The 18,820-nt window shown below is 41.3% G+C and overlaps 1 protein-coding gene across 2 annotated transcripts in view; it reads left to right on the top strand.

The window, feature by feature from the left end:
• The window catches only part of osbp2b (oxysterol binding protein 2b), a 28,199-nt gene that overhangs the window by 2,113 nt on the left and 7,266 nt on the right, over positions 1-18,820 (top strand). For both annotated transcript variants that reach the window (XM_085910470.1, XM_085910469.1), the window contains 5 exons: positions 2,063-2,271; positions 13,250-13,500; positions 17,160-17,358; positions 17,776-17,899; positions 18,017-18,083. In XM_085910470.1, coding sequence (XP_085766596.1) covers positions 2,063-2,271; positions 13,250-13,500; positions 17,160-17,358; positions 17,776-17,899; positions 18,017-18,083 — 850 coding nt within the window. The remainder of the gene's footprint in view (positions 1-2,062; positions 2,272-13,249; positions 13,501-17,159; positions 17,359-17,775; positions 17,900-18,016; positions 18,084-18,820) is intronic.

Below are 18,820 nucleotides of genomic sequence, written 5' to 3'. Positions count from 1 at the left end.
CCGCCGCGCCTGTGTGACATCTGAGTCCTGACAAGTTGTCGTCTCATCCTCTGCTCGACCCCACTGTGTGTCTGACCTGAGGACTGTTTTTTAATGGGAGGCTGTGTGTGTGTGTTTTTAATGTTATGAGAGACGTAAAAATAGGAAGTGCCAGACATGACGTGTTAAGTGTTACCAATTTATTTGCAAGTGAAGAGATGACATGTTTTTTCTTTCTGTTTTATTGTCTCGCAATCAACAGTGATGAAATAATAATGGCCTGACAAAAAAAAATGTCGTAAATATCTCCTTGTGGTAAAATCGACTACGTCCTTTGTTAAACATTTTCCGCACCGCTTCTCCTCACAAGGGTCGCAGGCTGGCTGGAGCCTATCCCAGATGAATTTGGGCAGTCGGCGGGGGACACCCTCAACTGATTGGTTGAATTCCCTCTATGAAATAGACACAAGAGACGATTTTTGATATATTTTAAATTGCAAACGTTTGATTTCGTCTGAAACGATGCACTCAATTTTTTGAAATCAAAACCCATTTTCTGATTGCATTGTTTTGTTTTTTTAACTATACCCCAAATTATTATTTAAAACATCACTTGGATATTTTTGTGAGTTCTACTGCTTTTATAGTCTTAGGGTTTGAATTTTGTGAATTTGTGCCACAAACAAATAAATATTTATCCGCATTATGAGAAGCTATGTTTGGTCTTTTTTTATTTTTTTATTATTATTATGATTATTATTTCTCTTTCATTCAAGCCAAATGAGTTGTGCTGGCGGTGGCGAATACTTGGGGCAATTAGCAGTCCAGTCTGAGAGATCTTTTTTATTCCAAAGTCTTGTCCTTCTAGAAAGCAAAACGCTCCTTAACTTGTCACTGAGAAGGCAAATTACACCTACTAAAGAGCATAATCGATGCCACAACTGCCACACTCAGCACCTGCATCAGTTAAATTGGAATGGCTTTTACTAAATGAGAGTCATCATTTAACAAGTTGGACTCACAGGACAAGGGTACTTTCTTTGTTTTTAAATTCCCATCATTTCTTGTTGCCGATTCACTAAGACAGCCTTCTTACGTCCTCATTTCTTCATTCCAATGTCCTAATTTACTTTTGCTTCTAGTTTTAATGCTCTCAGCTTTTCTTATGCACTTAAATGAGATCTGTCTGGCTGCTTTGGAGAAGATTACAGGGCATTAAATGGCTCAATGCTGCTTGAATCTGCCATATCAGTGAATGTGCTCTAGTCTTCACACTTTCCTCTCAATCTCAGGAAAGAAGATGCTCAGCACTGTTAAGTCCAGTTTGCACCAGTTAACCTCAGTCCAGTTTGTAATACCAAACAGATCTCCCACTGAGCAGCCATAATGGAGGAACCACTGACATTTCCTTTGTAGCAAACCCGTTTAGCACACTGTTGCATCTGAGCCAGAGGAAGAAAACCTCGGCTGTCGACTGCTTCTCGTCTCAACTGAATGCGTTGCTTGTTGCGGATTACGACCAGCGCGTAAAAGCTGTGTGAGGGGAGTCGGCGCCGGCCCATAATGGGGCGGCAGCCACCTTGTCACTGTCAGTGGCGTTATTGTTGAGCTTAGTGCTTTGAGAGGCGGCTGCTAGTGGCAGTGAGGCCTCACTGTGGAATGACTGAATGGGTGTTAGCAACCACAGACTACATGACTGCATGCTTCTAAAAAGGATCCTTTTGGACCAATTCAATGGGCGATCATATGAGAGCAAGGTCGTCTCACTTTAACTAGACGTTCTAGCATGTGATGTTATGCTTTGGTTTCCGGATATGAGTTGATAAAACCTGTCTTTGTCATGTGGAATTATGATCAACCATTGAAAGCAACGTGATGTCACAAGGGCTGTTTACACTCAACTCAATACAGTCATGGAACAGTCCACCACAAACTTTGTACTTCCACAGATGTTACCCCTGCGGCTTCAACAAAGATTCCGTTTAGTATTTGCAAGTTTTCATCTAGTCTTAGCTCGGCACCCATGGCCCACTAAATATTTTCTGTCCCAACTTGCCTCTTCACACATGTTTTCTATTTGCAGGACACAGGCGGAAATGGCACACACATGTCGTGGGACGATCAATCTGGCCACTGCGCACATCGACACGGAGGATGCCTGCAATATCGTCCTGAGCAGCAGTGGACGCACATACCACCTGAAGGCTAGTACTGAAGTGGAGCGGCAGCGATGGATCACGGCTCTGGAGTTGGCGAAAGCTAAAGCCATTCGCATGATGAATGACCAGTCGGGTAAGTTAGAAGAACAGGTGGCTATTCATTTGGAGAAAGTGGAGTGTCTGTATTGTCTGTTATCCCAGCGCCCTGATGCTTGAGGTCCAGCGGAGGCAATGTTTCCGTTCACCCGTTTGGTTTCCAAACCATTGGCATTCCAGCATGAGCCGGGAGAGGGCAGCCAAGTCCCCCTCGCTGCTTTTGGATAACAAAGCAGAGGACCTGGTAACATGACAACAGAGCATTGTCCTCTGCAAGGGCATGCAGACTTGGCTGGCGTTGCTGGTCAGAGGTTGTGGGAAAAGCTGTGGGAGAAATGCAGAGCTTTTCCTCCACTTTTCTTATTGGCTGCTAATATTCCTTTGCCCTCAATTTGAAAGTCAGATCACTAATGATACACTGACAATGTAGTCAAATATAAAGGATCTGCTTTGCATCCCACGAGATGTTGTCTCATCATAAAATGGCATTGAGCTTACAGAACCTTTAGTAGTTTTTTATGTATTTTCCTTGATTATTATTATTTTTTTTTTAGGACAGATGCTGAGCAATTCCTCAAAGGAGGAGGATAGGTAATTCATGCTCAATAAGAAGACAATTTCAAAGAGGGTTAGAATATAAATGAGGTATTTTGTTCAGGCGGGCGGTCGGGTTTGCACAGTGGGTGACTGTCGTGAGCGCTTATCAGAATCAGGCATTCATGGCGCTCACAGAGAACCACATCCCATTCGTCACTGTTGGGCAAACACACCTCAGTGACAAGGTACCTTTGTTCATCAACCATCACTTTTCAATTCGGGACAAAGACCTGCTAATGATCTACGTTTTTTGCAAAGATTTACTACGTTGTCTGTATGAATTCACTTCTAAGGCATTGCAATATGCTTTCGATGGGGCTTCTTTTCTTTCTCCTCCTTTTCTAAATCTTTACATTGATGCAACACCTCTATAGCCCAACCTTGTATTTTAAATGCTAATTTTATACCTGTCATGCTTCATTCACATTCATGTATGCATCTTGATTTAAATCAGATGTAGAATGGATTTAAAGAGCCTTACGTCACTGTGAGCTCTGTTTTGTTCAGCAGATGGCGCTGTTCATTCACTTTGACTCATTGGTGCTTGAGCAAGTTGGATGATGAATGTGCAGTGTAAATCAAAGGTGGTTGAAGTAGCCCAAAATTATTAGAGTACGATTACTTTCGAATAAAATTGCTCAAATAAAACAAAAAACTCATCCTCCATAGAGTTATTTAACAGGCCGATACACTCTCTTGCATATTTGTCAAGTAGAGTTCTTGCAGGTTAAAATGTCAAGCTAGAAATGCAAATAGGAAGCAGACTGTAGCTCAATGCAGCTGAGTAGAAGTAGCATATTTTATTAAAACAAAAATACTGACATAAAAAAGTAAATTACTGCATGAAAATGACTCTGATAAGTGCAATATATCCTCATTCATTACTACTCCACCATGGTCATAATATGGACTGTAGGGTAGCAATTATAACTAATTAGATCTGTTTGAATCAGAAGCCTTCAAGTTCCTGTGCTCCTTTATTTAATGTGGGTCTTTTAAGTTTGTGATTGACCTGTTAATTATATCACTTGGCCATTAGGAATTCTTCTTCATTTTGAATGTCGGTTTAGTATTATAGATGAAAAATTCATGTTGATCCTCTGGCTCTGTTAGTTTCATGTCTTTTTCTTTCTGGTGCTCTCTCCGTGGTCCTGAATCTAAGACAATGCAAAGAAAGATCAAAACCCTCCCTCGTTACGGTTTTTGCTGGCCTTTTCCACCCCTCCTCCCCTTATCCAACATCACACCCTCCAACACTCCCACCCACCCCCACGTTCTCCATACCCGCTCTTCGTCATCCGCCTCCTTACTCTGTCTGGTTTTCCCACCTCCTCCTGATACCTGTGTCTTTCTTTGTAAGCATTCACACTGTTTTTCTGGTGTGTTTTTTTTTTTCCCAACTTTTGACTAGAAAGAGTGATTTTTCTCTCGTAGGTATGTGGCTCATCTTTCCTTGTTGTCTTGTCTTTGCGTGTGCGTGCACGTGCGTGTGTACAGGAGCTCCGCTTGTTAGTTGCTGGATATTCTCCGTGTGCCATTTTACTCTTACACCACTGACAATTTAACATGTCTTTTTCTTCGCTGTCATCGTGTCAGTTTGGAATTGATTTGAATAGTCTAACCTTTTCCTAATATAGACCTTTATGAAGGCATACTATACTAACATTGTGCAATGCAACCTAATCAATTTGCATCTGCCCCATTTCCATATTTGCTGTAGGATCTATCACGCACCCTGTCCTACTTTCTGCATCTATTAGTGCTTTGATGTTTCAAAATGGTAGATGGAAAGATTGTGTGACTAAAATATTCTTTAGTGGTGGAAAGTATAAATAATAAATAATAATGAGAACAAAATAAATGCGGGAAACTCGTTGCCCTGCCCTATCTAGTCTATTGTGTGGCATGAACTATATATTTTGCATTAATCATTGAGTGTTCATTCAACTTAGTTCATGATCTTAATTGCTTTAAACTCTTACATACTTCTGTCTTTAAATGAACTTTCTCCTGAACTCAAGGGTTTGTCAAATTCAACTGGAACTGTATCGTGCTTTTTTTTTTTTTTTACGTCATGATATGAGGTGTTTGCTTCTGATTTTATCGAGTTGATTTTAACGTTGCTATAGCTGGTTTGCAACGGAAGCAATTTACTGCTGTGTTTGTGCTTCATTAAATCTTTGTGTTTGATTTCGTTACTGCTTTTGGTTTTCAGCCTCTCAGGTTCTCTGTGTTAGTGGACTGTAGACATCTCAGTGATAGTGAGAAAGCGCAGAGTGCAACATAATGTCTTTTCTTTTTGTCTTAGATCAATACCATTTATCCATCTTTTTCTGCAATAATTGGCTGAGGTGAATAGCTCAAACTTTGAAAACGTCAGCTTCTCTTTAGTTACATTTGTCTGGCTTTAATGAGCTCAGTACTTTTTCTCTCTCTCCTCTCAAGCTTTGGGGACTGTTTGTGCTCCTGCGTCTTAATGCAGTAAGTGACTTAATGAGACAGTTGGCTCTTCGTTTAGTTTGCCTAGCGCCTTCGGCTTTTCGCCAACTTTCTTTGAGCAAATAAACAGGGAAACGTTATTACCGGTTTAACATCATCTACAACATCTAAGCATCATTTACCGTGGGCACCAGGTAGCCCCCAGGGACCACATGAGCAGCCCATGGATCTGTTCCAAAAATAGTTCACCAGTGTTGGGCCATTGTGATTTTCTAGGAATGTTGTATAAATGAAGTGTTGCATATTGGTATTTATCCGTTTGCCAATTGTTGTGCAAAATCAGCATGATCAGTGTGGTCACATAAATGAATGTCATTAATTATTAATAATAACTGGAGCTGTTCCTTTTTTTTTTTTTTTTTTTTTTTTTTTTAGAATTGGTTGTTTTAGATTCCGTCGGTTACTTGGATGGCTAAAATGTATATGCATCACACAAAAGGCTACTGTTCTCACTCGCTTAGTTAAATTGAATGCACTGAAGAACAGAGGTGATTATGGTCAAGTATCAAACTAATCTCGTATTTTTGCTTCTGTACCGCTTTAAAACATGCTTCAGGACCTTCAGGGTATATTATTATTTCCACTTCAGTAAATCTTCCCTGTCAGCAGTTCTCGCTTCACTTACCGAGCACCACAAATATTTGCTGTTATTACATGATGTCTGTTGGTAAAATAACTCGTAACATAACTTTTAATCAACATAACACAATTACGAATCTATGAAGAAGTGCTATTAAGATAAAAGCACTGCATTTATTCGACATTTTTTATGACTACATAATAACCTCACCATGGAAGGTCAGAGACCTTTGGATGTGCCATTTAATGCCCGGGTCTGGTATCGAGGCATCTCTCTGTGTTGCAAGACCAAGATTTGCCTCCAATAGAAGAAAGATGCTCCGGCGGGGCAAAATATGTGGTTGGAACTCGGGAAAGCTTCTCAGAGAGGCTAACAGAGCGGCCAGTTGAAGAATGGTCTTCTTTCCTTTGGTGTAGACACACCAGTCTGACTTCATATTCCTTAGCTTCATTTGATACGTAGGTTTCTTTTTGAAGCACAACCTAGTTGCTAACCTAATACCGTGTCATTTAGCTTTCCAGAAATAGCTGACTTTTGCTGTCAGCAGCAGACAGACGGGGATGGCGGGGAGACGGGAGGGCTGTGCATTCTGGTCTGAGTTGAGTAGATCACTGTTGGCCGGCCTGACCGTTCCTGTCTCCTCTCTGCTTCAACCACCCCCCCCCCCCCCCTTCCCCCGTCCTCCCTCCCGTCCTCCCTCCCTCTCCAATTTGCACTGCAATGAGAAAAGCGTGTGGAGGGGAATTGAAAATGTGCAAGGCTCTGTGTGGCGTACGTGTTTCCGGAAGCAAAGCCAGGGAGGGGATGAGAATAACTGGAAGGAGCATCTTCGTTCCTTCCCCGCATCCGTGCGGTGACACTGTACGTATGCCCGTGAATATGCATGCGTGTGCTGGTACACTGCAATGCTGACTGGAAAAAGTGGCCGCCTCAGCCCCCCCCTCCACTCTCTACGATGCGTCTGGAGGTGCGCGGAGTGGAATCAGGGCCACGCAGAGTGGGATGAAGGGCCGGAGATGCTGGGACCCGAGAAGCGTCCGCTCCCTCTGTGCCTCGGGCTGCTTGAGTAAACTCAACCAGGGTCAGTACCGCTTTGGCCAGGAAACACGGCGCTGTCACACTTCTCTCCATCTGTCAAACGAAAAACCTTCCGCGTCATGCTATCTGAATCTCAGCCTAGCTCAAGCCGTCATCCATCCATCCATCCGTCCGTCCTTCCATCTCCTCCTGGCATCTGACAGCAAGGATGCTCGGAATTGGGCAGCCGCTTCCTACAATGCAGCAAATGCAAGGTATATGCTGTAATTGGGAAAGAAGCAGCGTCTCCTGCCATTTGCTCTTCTCACTGCATGCTGTGCTCATTTCTTTCTGCCGTCCTCTCGTGCTGGTTTTAGCTCCCACTTCCTCTCTCTCCTTTACGCCTGCTCCACTTTCCATTCGTATGTGTGGATGAGCCCGAGGCGGCACGCTGGCTTAGCAGGTATGTTGTGTCTGAAAACTTTTGAGAATTGATTTCTATTTCTAATGTAAGAAAGTAGACTTTCCATTTAGCCAATCAAATACACTTTTTTTGTTTTTTTAAGCGAGCAAATTTTCTATTTTTCTTTCCACCGCGCTTACTTTAGATTTATCCTTTTCATGCCCCTGGCAATGTTGGACAACTTTCTGTTGAGCAGCTGTGCTCTTATGCCCTGGGCTCTCTGCCCCCTCTCGCTGCTGTTTGTTCATTCAAATGAGTTTGACTTTGGCACCACAGATGGGATTCTTTTAAGGCCTTTCACTGTCTGCTTCAGCACTCACTCACTCACTCCTCCATATTGAAGGTAACTCAAAACAATGAGTCATATCCAGTACATTTCCACCCCAAGCAGTACTCTTTGTGACATGTCGTCTTGTATACCAACAAAAATGATCTAGAATGGTTTCCGGAATTGCACATGCCGCCACCAATGCTGAACTGTTAACAAATTTAAAAAATCACAGGACAATGTGTTTTTGTATTCTGACAAGAATGAGGCTGTAAATGAGGCCTGCACAATCAAGTATTACATTGCCACATAACATAACAATTGTGAAACATAAAAAAAAAAATAGATATCATATAAATAACATGCAAAATGTACAACACTCATTATGAAGCAAGGAAGTCAAGTCCAAGTTCTCCTCACTTTAAATTCCCTCGTTTAGTAGAAGCTCCAGGCTAGTGAAGCACTGTGGCAAAGTTGCGGGTCCCAACCTATAGAAAGAAAAGCATTCCTGGCACATTTCTACTCAAAATCACATTTTAAAAATTGACTATAGTATCTACTGTATGATTCACAGAATAATACAGACGGTACAATATGGCGAAAGTATGACAACTGCATGTGATACTCAGTGATGTTTGTGTACTATAAGCACAAGGCATACGCAAAGTATTATGGAGGATTAATTTATGATTTAAAGTATCATGAGAGGTCTGTTGACACGGTTAGGGATCACCATGTGAGATTCTGCATTGGATAATCACTTCCTCCTGGACCATGTTGAGTCCATTATTTTAAAACGTGCAGATATTAATGTAAAGAGTGCTTTGAGGTTACTACCAGTATTATCCGTGATCTCTGCCCTGGTTTTGATGGCCTTTATCATGCGCCATTATCTTGTTGCACTGAGAGTGTGATGAATGTCTATCTTGCCGTGTTATTGGGTCACTCACTGGCTTATGGTTCTCAATCTCACTAAATTGTTTTCCATTTCCAGCAATGGTATTCGCTGTGAGGGAGTAACAGCAGATGAAAGAAGGGCTTCTGAAATGTTCCCAATGTTGCTACTGGCGATGACAGTTTTTTCAGTATCCTTTCGGTGCCACTGTCAAGGCACTTCATGGAGGTGTACCACTGGCAGTCAGAATTTTGCTATTGTGTTGCCCTTTTCTTTAAAGGTTAACATTTGTGGTACTTCATTTTCCACACAAAGGCATCTTCCTCCTCATTATTCCTCCTCCCAATAATAATATATAATTATATCTATTATATAATAATAATAATTATTATTATTATTAGTAGTAGTAGTATTGTCATTAACATTTATTTATTTATGTATTTATTTATTTCTCTATTTATTTATGTATTTTATTTGTTTACAGTTCGCACTGCTCCTTTATACGAGATTTTGATATTGTTGAAAGCCTAGTTGCTAGCCAACCTCTATTAGGACTGTATATATAAGATTGCAAACAAGAAATGTAATATCAGGCTACTCCATTATTCAGACAGTATTTTTAAGCCGTCGTTGACTGCACTAATTTGCCTTTTCAATAGAAAGACTACATTGAGAAAATTGTAAAGAAACGATTGACTTTCATCATCTCAGCATATAATGAACGTTTAGAAAAATGAAACACGTTGCTTCATTTATTGCTCCAACGAATTTTCCTTCTTTTTTCTGGGCTTCACAGCTATGACAGGTATTGATGAGTTGCTTCACACACTCTCATTTGCTTGCGAAGAGCCGAGTGCGACGTAACTGGCTTTAACCTCTGGTCTCCTCTGGATGTCTCCTCGTGATGTATGGAGCCAGTTAGCAATTACTGGCCAGTATTACACTTTGCCCCTCTGGAGACCCATCCTTTCATCGAGTCTATGCTTTGTCTCTCTTTGTATACACTCATATATTCCCTTTCTCCTTCACACCCCATAAAACAGCACTATAAATACCAGCATATTGGTATACAATGCATGCCATGTCAAATATTCTTTTTAAGGCTATCTAAAAACATAAAGAAGCATGTTGTAACAAGCATTCAAAAAAAAAAAAAATGAAAACTTCAGGACTGCACTCAAGTTCCACTCATTTGGGGAAACTTTTCCCAATATTCCGTTTGCATTTCAGCTTTCTTGACACTACTTTCCTCTTTACATTTCATTTCCCCAACAAGTGTTCATCTGCTGTCACTGGGTGACGTGAGCTAGAGGCATTTCCACAGGGACAAGCAAGGCGTTCCCCTGCAATGGGGCAACATTCTCCCAATTAGTAGAATGCTGGAAATGTTTTTCTTACTGATCTGAGTAGAGAATGCACATGTACACGTAACTTCCCATGCTGTCAATTTGCATTCAAGATCATATTTGCAGAGATTATGTCATCCTCCTCCGAGAAGGGGAAGGTTGGTGGTGCTGGTGGAAACACGTGCAGGGTGTTGTCCAAGGTGCTAGTACAGTATGTGGGGGGGAGGTGGTCTGCCCTTGAGGCATGACTTGTGTGACAATGTGCTCCAAGCGTTGCCTCACGGCACGGCGCGAGATTCTCTACACCGGCCGGGGCTGCACATGATTTTTCAGCATGCAAGCTACTTGTAAAATGTTCAAAATAATCTACTTCCATCTGTTAAAATTTGAAACTATATTAATAAGCATATTAAGTCTTGTTTATATGTGCAATATTTGTTGATGTTCCTTTCAATTTTGCATGGAGTGATATTGTGAAATACAACTTTGTCGTTCCCTTACTCTGATGACTTGCGCTTGATGGAAATTCCTCCAAATAAAATAAAAGAATTGCAATTTTGGTTTTTTTTGGTTTTTGCTGAAGTCAGCTTGTATTCAATGCGCGTTACGTAAAGTGCACGTGAGCGAAGGGTGTGGCTTTGCTCAGCGACTCGAGGGGGCGAATTAGTGAAGTCAGCCTATATTTCAAATCTTGCCAGCATTATAAAACAGCGTGCAAACTGTCCCTTCAGTTCTGCAATACCATTTAATTGTGAGTGTCGAAGACTTGACACATACCCTATATTTACCCTTCTTTCAAGCTTTCAGCCCCAATCCACAGATTTGATTTTTTGGAAAGGGGAATTGGTAGAGCAGGCGTCACTGCTATAAACAGACCCCTTTTAACAAACATGCTTGTCGACATGTGACAGTTTATTTGAAGTGGTCTTCCCGAGAGCTGCTAAACTTGCTCGCAGATTGAGGCTGAAGAATCAGAGAGCATGCTGCAGTAAATGCATTTGCACTTCCCAAATGTTCTGTATATCGATTGTATTGCTTGTTAGCACTGTGTTATGTTACAAGGCGGAAGGGAAAGATGAAGCTCTGACTAGAGACTTGGGAGTGACTCTGTTGTTAAGATGTACAATCAATCTTGAAAAAGTTATTTCGTTTTTCTTTGGGTTATTATTTAAGGCAAGTCAACAGATTCTCTTTAGCAATGCTGACTCGGCAAGAGTAAGACAAGGTGAAGCAAATACATGGATATTTTCAACAAACTGTACAATGTAATGCACAAAAGCTATACATAAAACACAAAGTAAGAGCAATGCTATAATCATATTTAACCAGCTAAAATAGTCTTTGTCAATCAAAATAACGTTAATTGCATACTACAACCACAAGAATAAACCCTTCTGACTATTGGTCATAAGGTGTGTTCATTATGCCATTTTAGTAACACTCTCTTTGTGTTTGACACAATGTGCCAGCATTAATTCCAAGAAAATGTAAGTAGGGCTTAGTTTTATTCTGATCTCATGAGATAATTATTCAAATCAAGCCAACCTCTCCAATTATCTCTGCCCTGTTGCCGTCACCCATCAACAATATAAGACTCCCTCAATGCTTTATTATTATATTTTTTTTAAATGGTGGTAGTATGAACTTTGGACTTTGCAATTCAAATTTCTGTTTGTAGTGCAGTTAGACTCTGTGGCTTCATGCAGAATGTCTGTGAGGAATCCGTCACAGCTTGTGCTCAGCTTCAGCTCAGCAGTCTATGACGATGTTGCTTCTCCCTGGCTGAACTTTTGTTACCTCTTAGTGAAAATGGAAGCTTGGGAATGCAGACACCGTGAGACCTTTTTTTTTTTATCCCCCCCTCCATCCTTCCTCACATGCCCCTACTACTTTCTTTTTTCACACTGCCACCCCACCTGATGCTCCAATTCTTACTCTTGACATTTTTTGGAGTCAGTTACCGTTACAAGAGTTGAGAAGAGCGGCACCACGTTTCTGCCCAATTATCTACTGTCAGGTTTTGGTTCGTGCACACCTTTTTATTTAAGGGCAATTAGGTTTTTCAGCCACATCGTTCATCAGGCTTCCACAGTAATAATGGTTATCTGCCCATCCCGTCCCCCGTGTTGTCTAACAATTTTGTTTTTTCTATGGAGGCTGGTAGTGGTAAACAGTAAACATATTGTAAACGTAGTTTTGACATCGTTTTTCCACACAATCTAGTTCCGAAATTCTCTGTGGGGGGCTATTAATATACAAACTAACACATTTAACGGGTAGTCAGGCACTCCAGAGGCACAACTATGGTTACACAAGTCATTCAAAAGCAATTTTCCCAAAATATGCCCTCTTTAGATTTAGCCATATGGTCTTGTTTTTTCAGTTTCACTTATGAAAACACACAAGCACAGATGCTTTTTACGAGTGCAAAACTCAACAATTCAAGCCAAAGGGTATTTAAATAACACATTTCCTCAACAGGGCAAATTATTGTAAACAAGTATAATTGGTGAAACATTCTCATTATTATCAATGTAATGAATAAGAGAATTTTAGGTAATAGGAAAAACACAGTCTTTCTTTAAATTCAAATAATGTAGTCCGCTTACTAAGGTGCTGTTTTGTGTTTAGCTGTATTGAATAAGAGTGAGTCGCTTTATGCTGTTTATAGAAGATCATTTGTATTTGAGTTGAAATTGCAAAAAAAGATGTACGATAGAATGTTTTATCCAACATACATATATATGAGTCTTGCATAAGTTGTTATTTAAAAAAAAAAACTTTAAATGATTTCATTTGGTTGTTCACGTACTAGGTGTTTTCTCTTCGAAATGCAACTTTTATTTCCGTTTTTGTGTGCGTGCGTGTGTACGTGTGTTCACGTGCGCAAGGATGTCGATGACTGGGGTCTGGGTGACTCATGCAAAGCTGACACTGCAACACTTTTTTATGTCATATGCCCCTTTTAACCTCAAGTAGCCGCTTTTATGAGACATTATCACTGGAAAAGTCAGCTGGTACAGCAAGTATGGACCAAATTATGTAGCTCCAAATGCCTTTGACCTGATTCACATGTACAACTGCAGAAGGTGCTAAAGGTTCGTGTGTGTGTGACAGAGAACACGTTATTTTCTTGGAAAACAAATAAACACTGAGCTTCGGTGTATTTTAAAGTATGGTACTTTATATGTATTTAAGTATGGCAGGGCTGCTGATTGAGTATGTTGAATATTTGAAATGGTAGCTTGGAGAATCAGCAAAAGTGTGTCATATCACGGAGGTTGTGCTTTGTACAAAGAAAATGTCAAAAGGTAAACATTTTGAAATAAATGTCCCATTGTGTGTTCCAGATGACTCGGGAGACGAGGAGCCGGCATCCCAATCGGACCGCAGTGAGATTCAGGGAACTTTAAAGATACTAGTCAGCAAGCTTGACGACCTCAGCACATGTAATGACTTGATTGCCAAGCACGGGGCCGCCTTGCAACGTTCTCTCAGTGAACTCGAGGGCCTGAAAGTTCCCGTGGAAGGAGGCGAGAAAATCAAAGCAGTCAACGAGCGAGCCACCCTTTTCCGTATCACTTCCAATGCTATGATCAATGTAAGTAGCCACACGTGAGTGAGTTTGCAAAGATGTGATCGGAACGCGCACGGAAAAAGACAATAACTTGTGTACGGTTACTCGCACTCTCCTTGTAGTAATAGTTTATAGTTTTGCGCAATCGTACGCGGCACTGGCCTTTTGGGATTCTTACTGGACTCCACACATACGCAATTTGCTGACATGGCTGGAGGCACACAGCTCATATCTACCTATTCATATTTGTGGGAATGATTTAATGACTAATAATAATGTTATGAGTGGCATTGCAATGCTTAGTTGATAAGCAGAAATGATTGTCTTTTTGATTTCCCGAAAACTCATTTCTGAAAAATGGGTCATTGCCACTTGCTATATCGAGTCACAATATATGACAGCTGAGCCACAAAGACGGCACAGAACATTATCAGAGACAGCAGACATTTTTCAAACTTGTCCCATCTGGCAGACAGTACAGGAGAGTCACAGCCAGAACAACAACAAAAAATTACAAATAAATAAAAACAGCTTCTACACACATGCCATCGGACTCTCGAACAAATGGCATTCCAATCTGTTAACCACACTGCTCACTTTTCACTATACACTGCAAATACACCTCTGCAAGCTGTGCTGCTAAACTCCATTGAGTACTCAGTCTGTTTTTAATGTACACTACTTTTGTGTTCTTGCTGTGCTTGTCACACATAAACATCTTGACTCTTATATGCCCGTTTGACTGCAGAAGGAAAGACAAAAGAATCAGGATAGAGAACAAAATCAGGGCTTTTACTTCAAAGATGTGGTCCTACCAACAGTTAAAGTCGCAAAGTCTTATCAAAGGTACAAAGGCTGGAATTTCCTGCAGGTCCAAGTGCCTAATTCCAATGTATTATCAGTTTGGCAGCCTTTTGTGGCTAACTGAGTAGTCATAAAAACTCTCAGTGGATACATGCTGAGCCATTTGTTTGTGTAATGAGAGCTAGTCACATTGGAAACGTGGTGTTGCTTCACTCTTCTGCTTGCGTTAAATCCCAGCGCTTACGTCACGTTTGCCGACTCACTGCCCCGTTCACTGTATTGTGAAACAAAGAGGAAGGAGTAATTACTATCCCTGAGTAGTTTTTCTTGCTAACATACTTCTGCTCCACACTTCAACCCATCTGTCAGTATTAGAGGGAAAATAAGTCAAGTGAATATTTACTTTGCAAGTTAACTTGCAGTGTGCACCCCTAAATGTTCTACTTTGCAGTTAGTTAGTTAGTTAGTTAGTTAGTTAGTTAGTTAGTTAGTTAGTTAAATAAATAAAATCTGAACGATATAATCCTAAATCAAAATATTGCTATTTTGCCTTTAAACTCAATAATATGCACATCTTGTCAATGTTGTTCCCTTAATCACACAAAATGTAAAGCAGAATAACTGAGTAGTAGCGGCACAAGAGTTGTAAGTTTTTTTGGGGGTTGAAGTAATGACACTAAATATGATTGTGGGTGTGTGAGAGGGTAGGGTGTGTGTGTGTGTGTGTGTGTGTGGGGCGGGGGGGGGGGGGGGGGGGGGGGGGGTAGCCACCTTCTCTCTTTCAAACTGATATCCCTCTGACCGCTGAGTGTCACAGCTTTCTGGGTTGCAGTAACGGACTTCAATCTAAGCGGACGACTGCATAAGGTGTGTTGAGCGTCATCATTTTTTAGTGTTTTCTGTGATTATGTTTGTTTCTTATCGTCACTGATGGGGAACTACTCTGATCTGACAATTCCATTCGAAACCAGACCACAGCAATTTCCAGGGGGGGGGTGTTATACCCAAAGCTGTTGTTCTATTTGTAATATCCTTTTTTTGCCAACCAGTAAAGGGAATTTCAACCGACTGGATCAATCTTAAGACAATCCCTCCTGGATTTTCACATCTATTTTAATGTCATTAGATCAAGCAAGAATGTGCTTCTGACATGAGGTCAGCGCTAGCACAAACTCCCTGTGGTTATTTTACTGTCATACATCTAAATGGCTCTCTTGAAGGGGAAGCGTCTTAGATTACGGAATGCAGGGACTGCTGCAGCCATGTGGTTGGTCTTCCAAATGCCGCTTCCAGAGAAATAGCCCAGATGCCTGTAGACATGCACAGATCTCTGTAGTATGACCGTGGATATTACTCTTGTCCATTTAGGTGTGATGTAACGTTCCACATATGTCACACGTGCATGGTATGTACTGCAAATGTGTGCACTTACTGACTCGGAGTAGTTCCCAGTTCAGTGGGTCTTTAAATGTCAAAAGAGTGTCATATTTTTATACCAGCAGCACCAGTTGCGGTATCCACTGGTTTTAACCTTGATTAACCTCATCCTCCATCGCCACCGGATGTCACATGCCGTCTGCTCTTGGAGTGGGAACTCAGCAGTAAAAATGTGGAACTAGAGTATGTTTTTTATATGAGTGTTGGTTTCATAGTCACGTCTGAGGAAGTGAACTGGAACTTCATATGCATGTCCAGCATTTAAATTGAGTGATGCCAACAGTGGTTGAGACACTTCATGTTTGACCACTGAAGGTAAGAGGGGAATGTTGCTTGGGAAATATTTTCAGATTCTTGGATTTTCAACAAAACTGTCATTTACTATTTTATGGACCATTGAATATAAAAATGAACTTGTTTTTATCTGACAGTGTCAAAAAGTATTAGAATGGAAAAACATGGGGAAGTTAATTGACTCATTCTTAAATTTTGTTCAAATCTAAATCTATGAATTTGTTTCTGTACTGTTTTGCCTTTCAAATTGTCATCTTTAACGGAGTAATTTCCAATTGTGTGTTTGCATTTTGTAGAGTGGAACACCTGGATTCTGTTTTTTTTAAATGCAGGTCCTAGATAATGTTGACAGCAGACATTTTATTAGGATAAGCGCAGTTTACTTTAATTTGCTGTGACTGCCCAATCATGATGAATGACACTGAAAAGTCATTCAACACTACAGAATTGCAGAGTTGCAATTCCAGATGCCCTTCCTGTTTAGTGACTGTCACATGACATTTTCCTCTTCCATGTTGTCAGCTGTAAGGTGTTCCGGTTCATTTACAGTTGTGCTTACTGTGTGGCAGGAACATCAGGCAATACATGCAGTGCCAGCAAATGCTGACAAGTCATTTCTGCGTGCTCTAACGTAACCCCTTTGGCTCAGCAGTCAGAGCACAGCAAGAATAATGTTGCCCACCCTCTTGACTCAAAAGTCCTCCGCCATGCAATCAGCATGAAAGTGCAGCTTATCACTCACTCTCTTCTTATTGTTAACAAGATGCTCCGAGTAACATGGACAGAAACCAAAGAGGCATTACTGCTTTAAGGTGCTGTATATATTCAGCGAAATTTCTTTTAGTACCCGGGAGCAGTGGTGGCGCTAGGTTTTTATTCTTGGGGGGGGCAAGGCGACCTCAGGGGGTCTGTAAAACGAAAATATTTTTTTATAAACCCTATTCAGAAAATGCTGATAAACATTCCTTACATGTTCTCTACATAGAATGAGGGGGGGCCAGTGCCTGAGAATGAATCCAGATCGTATGTCAGTATGAAAGTGAACTGTAAATAGACTTTAAAAAAACAAAACAAAAAACAGATGCACATCATAGAGCCAAAAGAAATGTTGTCATAGCAAATGACAGGCGCACCGTTATTCCCCCCAGGCTTGTCGAGATTTCCTAGACCTGGCTGAGACTCACAGTAGAAGGTGGCAGCGGGCACTGCAGTATGAGCGAGAGCAGCGTATCCACCTGGAAGAGACCATCGAGCAGCTAGCCAAGCAGCACAACAGTCTGGAGCGAGCGTGGAGAGCAGCACCGACACTTTCATCCACTACATCCAGCGCCCCGACCAACAAGAAGGGTAAGCATAAGTTTTTCTTCTTTTTAAGATCATGTGATTCTAATGTCATGGTTACGTACAATTGGGAGCTTATTTACAACAATGATAGAGATTTTATATATGACTTGTAAATTAAAAAAATATAGACACGTACAGTAGATGGGAGAACAAAACAAATCCTTCAAAATGTAGCGTGAACAATAATGCCATTTAATGCTATTACCGGTACAGGCAGGAGTCCCAGAGCAGCATGCAGGCTTGTTAAACAGTGGGAACATTGCCAATTTGACTAAGATGATTATTTTCTTAATTAGTAGCCATGCGTGCATGATTATACGGTGTACTTCTCATTCCTGAACCGGGTCGAATGCATATAGGTTAGCATGTGACGCGTGTGCTTGCTCTGCTCTTTAAATGTACCGAATGTGCTTTTGATAGAAGGGGGTGAAAGGCCGCTCAAAGGAGAGGCGAGTGATGAAGATGAGGATACGGAGTACTTTGATGCCATGGAAGATTCCCCTGCATTTATCACAGTGACTGCCACAGACAACACACAGCACAGGTCTGCAAATGCTGTACCGCTTTTTTTTTTTTTAAGATGAGTTTGTTCACAGAATTTCAGGCGTGTTTTCCTTGCACTTTGTCGCTATTGATACAATCGTCTTTGTGTCTATTCCAGGCGATCTCAGACTAGTTTGAGTGGAGCAAGCGGAGGCAATTCCTACGACTGGAACCAGGACGACCACGTAAGCATCGTTTCTAATTCATTGCTCAGAGTTGCTGGAATGTACTCATTGCTTGTTGCTTCCCCCCGAGTAAACGAACACACCGTGGGATCAAGGGCCTGATTTACGAGACTGCTTGTTCACTCTAACACAGGGGTGTCCAAGTCTGCCCGTATCCAGCTTCTTTTTGATGAATCCCTTATCCAGCACAGCCGAGACAAATAATCAGCTCACCGGGAAGCTTTGCAAAATAAACCTGATGTCCTCCTCCAACACATTACTGAGTTACAGAGAGTAAATCCAGTGTCTTGAAAATTTGGGAGAAGCCAGCAATCACTCTAAGTTCATGTGTCTGCTCGTGGACACCTGAACAAATGCTCTGAGAGGTGTCTGGCATGTCGCAGTTCAAGGAAATGTTCCAGATGCATGTAAATGCAAAGTTGAAATGAGTTTTGTTGTTGGTGACATAGCATGCATGACTCATCCTGGCGATTGGCTCCAAGTCAGCCCCTCATTCACAACTTCCGTAACGGCTTTGCGAATCGACAAAAGTTCTCTCTCTTTGCATGGGCGATCCAATTTGCACCGCTCTTTGCATATATCATGCTTGCTTCATTTTCATTGGAGACCATGTGGCATTTAAGAGAAACATTTGCTGGAGTTCATATCTTAATTAGCAGCAACAATGTCTGCTCTTCTCACCCTTCTATTTTTTTCTGCTCCCCAACTTGTCCTGCATTCCCGTTCTTCTTCTTTTT

The sequence above is a fragment of the Syngnathus leptorhynchus genome, chromosome 4 (genome assembly GCF_054491065.1).
Source record: "Syngnathus leptorhynchus isolate UIUO chromosome 4, UIUO_Slep, whole genome shotgun sequence".
Taxonomy (NCBI): Eukaryota; Metazoa; Chordata; class Actinopteri; order Syngnathiformes; family Syngnathidae; genus Syngnathus; species Syngnathus leptorhynchus.
This window is presented reverse-complemented; position numbering and strand designations above follow the sequence as displayed.